At 43.6% G+C, this 14,661-nt stretch overlaps 1 protein-coding gene across 3 annotated transcripts in view; it reads left to right on the forward strand.

Annotated features, from left to right (window-relative positions):
* Positions 1-14,661, forward strand: part of TAFA1 (TAFA chemokine like family member 1) — a 460,778-nt gene that overhangs the window by 277,069 nt on the left and 169,048 nt on the right. For all 3 annotated transcript variants that reach the window (XM_056524577.1, XM_056524576.1, XM_056524575.1), the window contains exon 3: positions 9,265-9,312. In XM_056524577.1, coding sequence (XP_056380552.1) covers positions 9,265-9,312 — 48 coding nt within the window. The remainder of the gene's footprint in view (positions 1-9,264; positions 9,313-14,661) is intronic.

Consider the following 14,661-nt stretch of genomic DNA (forward strand, 5'->3'; position numbering starts at 1 on the left):
TGTAAAGTGTGAAACATGATCTGTTACCAGTGACCAAATGTTTATGTCCTCCTTATGCAAGTACTGTATTAGACAGACCCGGGTTTCGATGAAACTTTGTAACATAGGAAGGGAACAAAGAAGTTTCCTGTTATAGCGCAACAGAATATGACTAGAATGCTCAGCTGATGCTGTATTATACACTGTAAAATGGAGAATGTCCCCATAAAACAGGAGACATCTTACTGAAATTACAGGATTATAAGGCAACTTTTTTTGCCTCTTTTTATATCGTAAAAGTAATTTTTTGAGAAAAATGTGTATTTCTTCACTTATGAGGCATGTTTCCCTCCCTTATTATTCTGCTAACAGTCCATCCTAGATAAGACAGAATTTCAGCTCACTGAAGAAATATGTTACATGCTATCCATAATGGAGAGGGGAGGGGGCAGAGTAAAAAGCTGCAGAGTGAGAGAAAGGTAGAGACACACAGTGAAGCTGCTGAAGAGCCCTTGTAAGTGTTATATCTCATCCCAGTGCTTGAGTCACAGCTCAGTACTGCTTGATTATGTTCTCCATGATGCTGCTACTTCTTATGGCCAAAAAAAAGTGCTTTTTCTTATGCACACTCATTAAAGTTTATCATCAAAACTCATTTAAAAGTACATGTATGCCTTTTAGGGGTATTCCAGGAGGGAAATGTTTTTTTTTAAATGTATTGGGGTGTTTTAAAATATAAAAAATACTCACTTTTCAATGGTTCTCGATACCTACTGCGCACCATTGTTTCCTTCTTCTTCTGATGTGTCAACTAGCTCATCCAATCACTGTCCTTAGAAATGACCCGCTTCTGCAAGTGATTGGCTGAAAGGGCATTTCCTGCAGGGTTAACATGTCAGAGCAAATGCAGAGCATTGAGAAGCAGCAGGGACTATGTGCTGCGGGGGATCTGGGAAGGTGAGTATGGTTTCTTTTTTGTTCCTAAAGCACTCCTCTTTCTGTTATAAATAAATGTTTCCTTGCTCAAATATCTCTTAAATGTTAATACTATAAGTTAGTCAGAGCATCCATAGCGCAATAAATGTGCAAATGCATGTCTGCAATGACTGTCATGCAAAAATAACATAAAGTATAATAAATATGAATGTATGGATATTGTAAATGGAATTAGGTGCTGTATTTTTTATACAAATATTCTTAGCACACATTTAATTCAAATTGTTTGAGCTTGTGGCAGTATTAAAAATGTATGCGAAGTACCTCCAATTTATAAGTATTGTAAATATAGCAGTAATATAAATATATATATATATATATATATATATATATATATATATATCCATATAGTCGTGTTTGCATATACCTTTGAGCTTGCAGAGTGCTGCTGCATGTTTGTGTGTGTGTTTTTTTTTAAGTTTAGTGGTCCTTTTAAAGTCATAAAGTAAAGCTGCCAATCTTCTCAAGAAGCCAAGACAAACACATTTCAGATATAGTCAAGGACACATAATAATGTTGTCTCAAAGCAATTTAACAGATAAGAGTGTTTGCAAGGGTGCTGGAGTGAGTCGGGCTGTTTGCTTGTGATGCAGCTCAAGATATTTGATGTTCAAGTCCCTAATGAGTAGAAAATGTCGTATCAAGATCTCACTTAGAATCTGCTATCTGCACCATGTCATTGTTTTATTGTCTGTGGAGAAGTTTTCTTTCGGCAAATATTTTATAACTTAATTCACAAACCCAACTAGGATTTAGTCACTACCAGCTGCTCTTAAGTTGCTTACAGCAAAAATGTTCTAAGTACTTACATGGGGTTATTTTTAAATACTGATGTAACAGGGTTGGATTTTAGGAGCCATCAGTGTGAGATAAGTAGGGGGTCTGTTCATTGAGAACAACATCTGTCAAGTGGTGGGATATATTAGACAGTAAGTGAGCCGCCAGTTCTGGAAGTTGACATATTGGAAGCAAGAAAAAAATGGGCAAGTGTTAAAATCCTGAAGACGTAGACAAGGTGCAAGGAACAAATTACTTTCGCAAGACCTCATGGGGTGTTGCCAGTATGTAGGGGTTAGTGCCTACCAAAAGTGGCCCAAGGAAGGACAACCAATGAGTGTGCATCTTATATCTAAGAAAACGATGGCCACAGGATGCACTATTGGTAGAAGGCAAGCCTGTGTTGGAAGTATTATGATCTTGGCAAGGATATGCTGTGAAACTTTTGGTCCTGACATTCATGTAGTTGTTTCTGTGACACGTACCACCTACCTTAAAGGGGTACTCCACCCTTAGACATATTATCTCCTATCCAAAGAATAGGGGATAAGATGTCTGATCGCGGGGGTCCCCAGGGGTCCCCAGACATCCGGTGCACAGAGCAAACTTCGCTCTGTGCCGGATGACTGGCGTTGCAGGGCAGAGGCTTGTGACGTTACGGTCACGACCCACTCAGGATGTCTCGGTCACGTCCCCTGAATGCAAGTCTAATCTTCTAATCTTAAAGGGGTACTCCGCCCGATCCACTATGATCTCCCTTTGCCATACTGCAAAAACCGTGTAGGAATGGTTTGAGGAACCTGACAACATAGTTAAGGTGTTGACTTGGTCTCCAAATTCCTCCGCTTGAGCATCTTTGGGATGTGATGGAAAAACAAGTCTGATACATGGAAGCTGTGCCTGGTAACTGACAGAGTATCTGTTGATAATGTTTCAATGTCAGATACCATAGGGGACACCTTTAGAGGTCTTGTGTAGTCTATGTCTCAATGGGCAGGCTTGGTGGCTCAAGGTCTTTTAACACAATATTCGGCAGGTGGTTTAACGTTATGGCTCATCACTGTAAGTGCATAGTACCAGGAGTATTTTGAAAATGAAGAAATATATATTTTTACAGAAGCAATTAACATTATCATCACATTTTGGGGTTTGACACCGCTATGCATCAGCAAAAAGTCATTCTTATGTATACTTTATTAGCCTAAATGTAGGAACTACCTTCAGTCTATTTTCTGTTATGCCTGATAAAACTCAGAGTACAAATAGAGGATGTGCAAAATAAAAGATTCTGCTGTTCTTAAAGGGGTACTCCACCCCTAGACATCTTATTGCGGGGGTCCCACCACTGGGCTGTGGCACCCCAGACACCCAATGCATGAAGCGAACTTTGCTCCGTGCCAGATGACTGGCAATGCGGGGAGGATGCTTGTGATGTCACAGTTACGCCCCGCGCTCGTGACGTCACGGCCATGCCCCCTCAATACAAGTCTATTGGACAGCCATCACGCTCCCTCCCATAGACTTGCATTGAGGGGGCGTGGCCATGACATCACAGGCGGGGCATGACCGTCACAAGCCTCCAGCACTACACCTGACACTCTAAATGAATGCTGAGTGCAGCAGGGAGATCGCGTGGGTCCCCAGCGGCCGGACCCCCACGATCAGACATCTCATCCTCTATCCTTTGGTTAGGGGATAAGATGCCTAGGGGCAGAGTACCCCTTTAAAGGGGTTATCCAAAACTAGAAAAATCATAGCTGCTTTCTTCCAAAAACAGTGCCACTCCTGTCCTTTGTGTGCAGTGTTGCTGCTCAGTTTCACTGAAGTGAAATAATAGTTGTAATAACACAGACAACCTGGCATGGTGCTGTTTTTGGAAGCAAGCAGCTATGTTTTTTTTTTTTGTCTAATCCTGGATAACCCCTGTAACCCTGACAAAATCATAACTATTACATCTGTGCACCTTGCGAAGGTCGGTTACATACAGCTCTAATAACATTATTGCAATGTTTATCAACCTGCTGTCACCTATAAAAACACTGAGTTATGTACTGATGTAGCAGAGCTGAACTTGTTGAATTATTTTGGTAGCATATGATCTCAGACCACATTGTGCAAACATGACTAGCCCTAACCCTTCTCTACATCCAGCTGGATCCAGCTGGCCTTGAACACCCTTTAAGTGGTCCTTGGAGGTAGTTTCTCATGGTCCAGTGATCTGGTGGTTGACCTCTGTTAATATGACCTTCTTTACCTTGTGTCTGATTAATTACTGGTGTCACTGACTTGGTGAACCATAGTATTGCGGACTGTTTTACTGCAATTCTGCACTGGCTCAGGTCCTTTATCTGGATACAGTGTAAAGTTTTATCTTATAATCTACCACGCAGCATGCGCTCTAATGAGTTGGTAGAAATTCTTAGTTTGAGGCTGGGAAATTCCTTTTTTCTTTCTAGTTACTATGGAATAGAGATGAAGCTATCTGCTTGATTAGGAAAGCGATTTACAATCTGCCGGTTATTAGGAGACATTGAGCAAATAGACTTGACATGTTCGATCTGCTTTTGCCAAATCAAAGGAACTGTTTGGCAAATGGATCATCCGTAATATTCTATGGAGTTCAGATTGGGAAAGTTGTGATGCTGGGTGGATATATTTATTCACCTGTATGGTAAAATATTTATCTTATATGGTAGAAAATATTCTGTGGCTATACAATAGATGTCTGTACACTGGGTAGTGGCTGTTCCTGGCATTGCAATTTGTCCTATTGAAGTGAATGGGATGAACTGCAAAACCAGATACAGCCACTACCCAGTGTACAGAGCTGTCCTTGGTAGGAAGTATTGAGTCCACAGCACTTGTAAGAGTGTCCTAGGCCCTCTAATCAGATGATCAGCAAATGTGCCAGGAGTTTGACACCCACCCATCTGATTATATTGATAGGATAGGCCACCAATACTAAAAAGTGTTGGAAAACATCTTAAAGTAAAAATTCTAAATTAATAAATAAAATTAAAAAAATCTAAATGCTCAGTTATCACAAAATGTGAACAATTTATGGTAGTTGGCAAAAATCAGATGATATTGGATATGTATGTAATTTTTTTATGGCCAGTATATAAACTATAACTACTGTATGAAAGTACAAATTAAAGAAATTGGGGCTCAGAGTTTTGAATATTGGATTAAATTAAAACGTTTATTAAATATGATATAAAATTCTACATATAGGTATAATATACTGCGGATCACAGGGCCCTTGTGATCCCACAGTAAAATTAGTAAATATTTAATCCTTGGCAATTTAATATATAATGTTAAAATACAATAATTATAATGAACAAATAAAAATGTACAACAATAAATAAGTGTCCACGAATCTATAAGGATGATGGGAATTGGTGATTTGTGAATAGCGGTAATATACAGTTTGAGTTGCTATTTATATTTGTATCCAGTTGGAAGAGAAAGTGGTTAAAGTCTTGAATAGAATACAGCAAAAATGAATGGTAATTGTATCAATTTGTATATACTTTTGTATCAGGTTCCAATCCTCTGTGCAGAGGGCTCGCAGCTGGAGACACTGCCTTCTCCTGATTTATGCAGCGGCAATATGACAAATGAATAATAAAATTGCAATGTTTTGTAATAAGTTCTAATCCTCTGTGCCGAGGATTGGCTGCTGGAGACACTGCCGTCTCCTATATATGTAGCAGCAATTTTGAATGTAAAACAGCGCTTATGAGTTCTGATCCTCTACGCAGAGGGCTATGGTTAGCGCTGGTCGTCAGATGGGTCCTGGTCCCTGAATTGAGGGTGCGCTGCTGGAGGCTCGGCAGCCTCAGGTATGCAGCGGCAGAAGTGGGCTCCGTTTATGGGTACTGCAGCAGTTGTCTCCTCGTGGTGGGAAGTAGCACGTACTGTCGGAGGTTGATTGGCAGATATGGTGAATCCTTTGAAAAAGCTGTATTCTTTGATAAAGATAATGTGGCCCTTAGAATAAGTGGTTATGTGATGTGGCATGTAGAATAAGTGCCAAGAAAAAGAAAAAGAAAAGAGGGGATTCAGCTCACCACTGTGCGGTATTGGATGCAGGAGCTCCGTAGTTGCAGGAGAGCAAGGCAGGCAGGATGCGGGCCGTGTCCCGGAAAATAATGGAGGAAAAAAAGCACACGTGCAGGGGTGGGCCTCCAGCTGCTCCAAAAAGGTCCAATTAGAAAATTAAAACTTCACCTTTAATGTTGCATGTTAAAAACAAAGGATATCCATAGTGAAAAATAAAAAGAAGGAAGGGAAACCGACGCGTTTCGAGCCTATACTGGCTCTTAGTCGTGGCACATAATATATCGGGCAAGTGCCCCCTTATATAGTGTAACTCCAAATGATCCCAAACGGAAACCCCGGGAGCCCGGGTTCCGGAAGGGTGATGACGTAGGTCAATGATGGGAGCAAGTATAAGACCTGGACTGGATGGATAGTCATGTGCTGGGTAAGTGCATAATGTTTAACACTATGTGTGCGGAGGCCATATCAATTTCATGAGTGCCACCCCCGGCAACATGGTAAAGCCCGGATACGGGTATAATTACTAAGTCCTAATTTGGGTTGCCGACCGGTTATACATATATGAAAAAGGTCTTATACGGGATAAACCGCATCCGTAGGGCGCATAGTGTGAATACTGCATAATGTATGTACATTCCGTTTGGTCCAGACTTAAAATATTTTTGGACTCATGCTTTGGCCTCATAGGTTTATGGGGATAATACTGGTTAACGTATGTCTATATGTACGCGGATCATGTGCATCAAGCGCAAATACCACAAATATCCAATATAATAGTATAGGTGGCAATGTGCACACGTATATGTTTACGGGCCATACTATGTCTATAAGTAAAAAGGAACATAAAACCACATATTATTTTTTTATATATATATATATATGGAGAAACCGCAGCAGTGAACAGTTCCCAAGAAAAAAAAAAAGGAAAAAAAAATTTCTTTCTACTTAAACAGGACATGCAGAGCCTGTCGTGCATCCGCAAAGGCACAGTGCCAATCCCAGTTTGGTAGAGATAGTGATAATGGTATACGTATCTAGTACCATATAGCATACACAGTATTATAGTATGAAAGAATCACATCTATACCCAGCAACATATGAACTATGTCCATCATGTAACCTACATCAAAGGATGGTGTACCCATATCATAGCTAGAATATGAGGAAAAGATGGCATCCTCTCTTAGGACATATATCTAGTAGATATACATCAGATCATGTTTTGTATTCATGCCGGTGGGGAAGCGAGAGTCCAGTACAAGAATCCAATATGATTCACGGGACCTGAGTTTCGCTGTTCTATCTCCTCCCCTCCGGCATGAAAAAACTTTTTCTATTGCTGCAACTTTGAAACCTCTGGGATCGCTCTGGTGATGCTCTCGGAGATGTCTAGTTAGCCCGGACACAGAGCGATTGCTTGTGAGGGTATTAGTAGTGCACCGAAAGTGTTCTGCGATACGTGTTTTTAATTTCCTCGCTGTACTGCCTACATATTGTTTCTGGCAGCTGGTACATGTGACCAGGTACACTACATATGTTGAGTTGCAATTGACTAGTGTTTTGATGGGGTATGTCCGATTTGTGACAGTAGATGAGAAAGTGGATACATTTGACATGAGGTTGCAACATGTACACCTAGCAGCGTTACATTTGTAGCATCCCGTTGTTGATAACCAAGTCTTAGCGGTCTCTTTAGATGTAAATTCGCTGGGAGAAAGAAGGTCCCTAAGGGATGCTCCCTTCTTTGCTACAAAACGGGTGCCATGTTCCAGAAGGTGGGCAGTGGTTTCATCCTGGGAAAGGATAGGTAAGTGTTTTCTCAAAATATTGCATATTCCCTGAAAGTCACTGCTGTATGATGTGGAAAAAGTGATCATATGTGTGGATTCAGTCTCTGGGGATTGTCTAGTGTATTCTTCTAGATACGTTTCCCTGTCCTTGGAATCTACTATACACTGTGCTCTCTTTAAGATGGGTTTCGTATAACCTCTCTTTCTGAGACGGTTACCGATATCTTTGCAGCTGGATTCATATGCCAATGTTGTTGAGGAGGCCCTTTTGGCTCTTATTAATTCTCCAATCGGGAGATTGCGAATGGTATGTTTGGGATGGTTGCTTGCAGCGTGTAAGATGCTGTTTCCAGCAGTGGGTTTTCTGTACATTCTGGTATGCACCAGATTTTTCTCCGCATCTCCTGTTAGAGTTACATCAAGGAAGTTAGTCTCTATGTGGTTTAACATATATGTAAATTTCAAATTGTGTGAATTGAGGTTGAATAAGTGCCACATCATCTTTATAAAAGAATACAGCTTTTTCAAAGGATTCACCATATCTGTCAATCAACCTCTGACAGTACGTGCTACTTCCCACCACGAGGAGACCGCCAGCCCAGCATTACTGCCAGCAGGACAACTGCTGCAGTACCCATAAACGGAGCCCACTTCTGCCGCTGCATACCTGAGGCTGCCGAGCCTCCAGCAGCGCACCCTCCGTTCAGGGACCAGGATCCGTCTGACAACCAGTGCTAACCACATAAAGTACCCACTTTGATTATAAGACATAAGCATTGTACCTTACATCGTACTGCCACTGCATACTAGGAGACGGCAGTGTCTCCAGCTGCGAGCCCTCTGCATAGAGGATCAGAACTTATCTCATAAGCGCTGTTTTACATTCAAAATTGCCGCTGCATATATAGGAGACGGCAGTGTCTCCAGCAGTGAATCCTTGGCACAGAGGATTAGAACTTATTACAAAACATTGCAATTTTATTATTCATTTGTCATATTGCCGCTGCATAAATCAGGAGGCGGCAGTGTCTCCAGCTGCGAGCCCTCTGCACAGAGGATTGGAACCTGATACAAAAGTATATACAAATTGATACAATTACCATTCATTTTTGCTGTATTCTATTCAAGACTTTAACTACTTTCTCTTCCAACTGGATACAAATATTTGGGAAAATAGCAACTCAAACTGTATATTACCGCTATTCACAAATCACCAATTCCGATCATCCTTATAGATACGTGGACACTTATTTATTGTTGTACATTTTTATTTGTTCATTATAATTATTGTATTTTAACATTATATATTAAATTGCCAAGGATTAAATATTTACAAATTTTACTGTGGGATCACAAGGGCCCGGTGATCCGCAGTATATTATACCTATATGTACAATTTTATATCATATTTAATGAACGTTTTAATTTAATCCAATATTCAAAACTCTGAGCCCCAATTTCTTTAATTTGTATCTTCCCCTTTTTCGGCACTGTGGGTTTAGGTGCTATTTGGGTAGCTCGAGCCATTGGTCACTAGGTTAATACGAGCCTCTCTACTTTTATTTTTTTCCTTCATACTGTATGAAAGTAGTCATTTTTTATTTTTGAACAAGTTTTCCATCTCTTATGTGCTGTTTTTTTTTTGTTTTTATAGGATTTTCTTCAGGGCACTTTCCAAACCACAGACAACTGGGAGAAATAGGTAAGTGATGATAACTTATAAAGTTCAAACATTTCCAGGTAGTAGAGCAAATAGTATTAATACACAGATATTTATTAAAGGGGTTATCTAGCCAAACAAAACTAATCCCTTACCCACAGGATAGGGGATGAATGTTTGATTGGGGTGGGTCCACTCTATGAGATCCCCATGATCTCCAGAATGGGGCCTGACTCTCCATGTTGAACACTCTGGCCCCCACCTTCTGAGCCATACCAGTCTCAGCAGCACCGGACCGCTCAACCAATCACTGACTGTGGGGGGATACCGTTGCGGCCAGTTATAGGCTGAACAGTCCGTCACTGCTGATGCAAGTGCATCTCAGAAAGGGGGGGATAGGGAGATGAACTTTTTTGCTAGGAGATTCAGGCCCTCCTATGGAGATCCCAGAGGTCTGAGAAGTCAGGGTAGAATTGACCTCCATACAACAAGACAGAAAATTCCTCAGCTCACCGTACCTGCATGTAATTTTGTGAATCCTCACCTCGGAGAGCCCAAATGAAGATCTAGGAGAGAGAAAAATCCAATTGTCCTCATAATTTATGGAGATCCCAGCAGTCAGACCTCCACTGAATAGCTGGATCTCACCATTCATGTGGATAGGGCATAACTTAATCTTGCGATAATTCCTTTAAGGATTAACACCTTCCCTGATATCTACAGATCTTTAGCATTCTCTGCGTTGACCACATTTACAGGGCAACTACTTGAGACCATGGCAGAACCCATAGTTTATCTCTTCAAAGCTAATTTTATTTCCTATACTTTTCTAAAACCATTTGAAAGCCTAGACTGTTTGATAATCCTGAATCTATCTGGTCCTAAAAATAATAGATTAAAGGACTTTTACATTCTTGCAACTTTCATGAATCAATGTACACTGCTCAAAAAAATAAAGGGAACACTTAAACAACACAATGTAACCCCAAGTCAATCACACTGTCCACTGAGGAAGCAACACTGATTGACTATCAATTTCACACTGTTACGCCGGAGCGCTCGCAGCGTTCTAGAGACAGCTCTAGATGTGAAGTCTGCTTCTCCACGTTTTACTGTGCCTATGCGGATTTCTTCTGCTAACTTATTCTCAGCTGTGGCCTTCTTGGATTCCGGATCTGCAGGAAATTTTATTTTGGCCTCTTTCGTTAACAAGTTCAAAATCTCAGTGACCAGTCTCGCCAGACCCCTCTACATCGCCTCTGTTAATGGTGAAAGATTGGACTGTACTGTGCGTTACTGCACAGAACCCCTCTTAATGTGCATTGGACCCCATCACGAAAAAATAGAATTTCTGGTACTTTCTAACTGCACCTCTGAAATTCTTCTTGGACTACCTTGGCTGCAACGCCATTCCCCTACCCTTGACTGGACCACCGGGGAGATCAAGAACTGGGGTACTTCTTGCCACACAAAATGCCTTGTCTGCTCCCAGTCCTGCCAGTCAAAACCCTATGGCTCCTCTGATACCAGGTCTCCCCAAGGCCTATCTGGACTATGCTGATGTTTTTTGCAAAAAACAAGCAGAGACTTTGCCCCCTCACAGGCCTTATGACTGTCCTATTGATCTCCTCCCTGGTACTACTCCACCCCGGGGCAGAATCTATCCTCTGTCTGCTCCAGAAACACAAGCCATGACGGAGTACATCCAAGAAAATTTTAAAAGGGGATTTATCCGCAAGTCTTCCTCCCCTGCCGGAGCAGGGTTCTTCTTTGTCTCTAAAAAAGACGGTTCCTTACGACCATGCATTGATTACCGCGGTCTTAATAAAATCACTATAAAAAAACGCTATCCCCTGCCTCTTATCTCGGAACTCTTTGACCACCTACGTGGCGCCAACATCTTTACTAAATTGGATTTAAGAGGTGCATATAATCTCATCCGCATCAGGGAAGGGGACGAGTGGAAGACCGCGTTTAACACCAGAGATTGGCACTTTGAATATCTGGTTATGCCCTTTGGGCTTTGCAACGCCCCTGCTGTCTTCCAGGACTTTGTAAATGAAATTTTTCATGATTTATTATATACCTGTGTTGTGGTCTACCTGGACGATATTTAGATTTTTTCTTCTAACCCAGAAGAACACCGCCGGCATGTCTGCATGGTTCTTCAGAAACTCCGGGACAATCAGTTGTATGCCAAGATGGAGAAATGTCTCTTTGAATGCCAATCTCTTCCCTTCCTAGGATATTTAGTCTCTGGCCAGGGACTCCAAATGGACCCGGACAAACCGTGTTGGATTGGCCACGCCCCTCCGGACTCCGAGCTATCCAACGTTTCTTGGGGTTTGCCAATTACTACAGACAATTTATTCCACATTTTTCCACCATTGTGGCCCCAATTGTGGCCCTAACCAAGAAAAATGCCAACCCTAAGTCCTGGCCTCCTCAAGCGGAAGAGGCGTTCAACCGTCTCAAAACTGCCTTTTCTTCTGCTCCCGTACTCTCCAGACCTGATCCATCTAAACCCTTCTCACTGGAGGTAGACGCCTCCTCGGTGGGAGCTGGAGCTGTACTCCTACAGAAAGATTCTTCCGGACATGGTGTTACTTGTGGTTTCTTTTCTAGGACCTTCTCTCCGGCGGAGAAAAACTACTCCATTGGGGATCGAGAACTACTGGCCATAAAACTGGCCCTCTTGGAATGGAGGCACCTGCTGATCACAAGAATCTCTCTTATCTTCAGTCTGCCCAACGGTTGAACCCTCGCCAGGCTAGGTGGTCGTTGTTCTTTGCCCGTTTTAACTTTGAGATTCATTTTCGCCCTGCTGACAAGAACATTAGGGCTGACGCCCTCTCTCGTTCCTCGGATGCCTCTGAAATAGAAGCCTCCCTGCAACACATTATTCCCCCGGACTGTCTGATCTCTGCCTCCCCAGCTTCCATCAGACAAACTCCTCCTGGAAAGACCTTTGTCCCTCCACGCCAGCTCCTCAGGATTCTCAGGTGGGGACACTCCTCACACCTCGCCGGCCATGCTGGCGTCAAAAAGTCCACCCAGCTCATCTCTCGTTTTTATTGGTGGCCTACCCTGGAAGCAGATGTTGCTGATTTTGTTCGGGCTTGTACAGTCTGTGCCCGGGACAAGACTCCTCCCAGAAGCCTGCCGGTCTCCTTCATCCTCTGCCTGTTCCTGAGCTACCATGATCTCAGATTGCTATGGACTTTATTACAGACTTACCTTTGTCCCATGGCAACACAGTTATTTGGGTGGTCGTTGATCGTTTCTCCAAGATGGCACATTTTATTCCTCTTCCAGGTCTTCCCTCTGCGCCACAGTTGGCAAAACTATTTTTTGTGCACATTTTTCGCCTTCACGGGCTTCCTACGCATATCGTCTCGGATAGAGGCGTTCAATTTGTGTCGAAATTCTGGTGGGCCCTCTGTAATCAACTTAAAATCAAATTAAACTTCTCGTCTTCCTATCATCCCCTATCCAATGGGCAAGTGGAGAGAGTTAATCAGGTTCTTGGTGACTATTTGCGACATTTTGTTTCCTCCCGCCAGGATGATTGGGCCGATCTCCTACCATGGGCCGAATTCTCGTACAATTTCAAAGTCTCTGAGTCCTCCGCTAAATCCCCATTCTTTGTGATGTACGGCCGTCACCCTCTTCCCCCCCTCCCCACTCCCACGCCTTCTGGTTTGCCCGCTGTTGATGAGGTGACTCGGGACTTCTCCACCATCTGGAAAGAGACTCAAAAATCTCTCATACAGGCCTCATCCCGGATGAAGAAACATGCCGACAAAAAAAGAAGAACTCCTCCTGTCTTTGCTCCTGGAGACAAAGTGTGGCTCTCCACCAAGTATATCCGCTTCCGTGTCCCCAGTTATAAACTGGGACCACGTTATCTTGGACCCTTTAAAATCAAATGCCAAATTAACCCTGTCTCCTACAAACTCCTTCTTCCTCCTTCTCTCCGTATTCCCAATGCTTTTCATGTCTCTCTCCTTAAACCACTTATCCTTTACCGCTTCTCTCCTAAGGTTGTCGCTCCTACTCCTGTCTCCGGGTCCTCGGACATCTTCTCAGTTAAAGAAATTCTTGCATCCAAGATGGTCAGAAGTAAAAAAAAAATTCTTGTGGACTGGGAGAATTGCGGCCCGGAGGAGAGGTCATGGGAACCCGAGGATAACATCCTTGACAAGGACCTTATCTACAGGTTTTTGGGTTCTAAAAAGAGGGGGAGACCCAAATGGGGGGGGGGGTACTGTTACGCCGAGCGCTCCGGGTCCCCGCTCCTCCCCGGAGCGCTCGCAGCGTTCTCCTGTTTGCAGCGCCCCGGTCAGACCCGCTGACCGGGTGCGCTGCAATAATGTCCCCAGCCGGGATGCGATTCGCGATGCGGGACGCGCCTGCTCGCGGTGCGCATCCCGACCCGTTTACCAGACTCGCTCCCCGTCTGTGCTGTCCCGGCACGCGCGGCCCCACTCCCTAGGGCATGCGCGCGCCTGTTCTTTGCGATTTAAAGGGCCGGTGCGCCATTGATTGGCGCATGGGTTTTAATTAGTGTGTTCACCTGTGCACTTCCCTATATAACCTCACTTCCCCTGCACTTCCTTGCCGGATCTTATTGCCATTGTGCCAGTGAAAGCGTTTCCTTATGTATCCCTAGCCAGTGTTCCAGACCTCTTGCCGTTGCCCCTGACTATGATCCTTGCTGCCTGCCCTGACCTTCTGCTACGTCCGACCTTGCTCTTGTCTAATCCCTTGTACCGCGCCTATCTCAGCAGTCAGAGAGGTTGAGCCGTTGCCGGTGGATACGATCTGGTTGCTACTGCCACTGCAAGACCATCCCGCTTTGCGGCGGGCTCTGGTGAAAACCAGTAGCAACTTAGAACCGGTCCACCGACACGGTCCACGCCAATCCCTCTCTGACACAGAGGATCCACCTCCAGCCTGCCTATCCTGACACACACGCTGTTGTGCAAATGGAACAGACAACAGGTGGAAATTATTAGCAAGACACCCCCAATAAAGGAGTGGTTCTGCAGGTGGCGACAACAGACGACTTCTCAGTTCCTATGCTTCCTGACTGATGTTTTGGTCACTTTTGAATGCTGTATGTGCTTTCACTCTAGTGGTAGCATGAGACTGAGTCAACAAGCCACACAAGTGGCTCAGGTAGTACAGCTCATCCAGGATGGCGCATCAGTGCGATCTGTGGCAAGAAGGTTTGCTGTGTCTGTGAGTGTAGTGTCCAGAGCATGGAGGCGCTACCAGGAGACAGGCCAGTACATCAGGAGATGTGGAGAAGACTGTGGGAGTGCAACAACCCAGTAGCAGGACTGCTACCTCCACCTTTGTGCAAGGAGGAGCAGGAGGAGAACAGCC

The sequence above is a fragment of the Hyla sarda genome, chromosome 6 (genome assembly GCF_029499605.1).
Source record: "Hyla sarda isolate aHylSar1 chromosome 6, aHylSar1.hap1, whole genome shotgun sequence".
NCBI classification, from domain to species: domain Eukaryota; kingdom Metazoa; phylum Chordata; class Amphibia; order Anura; family Hylidae; genus Hyla; species Hyla sarda.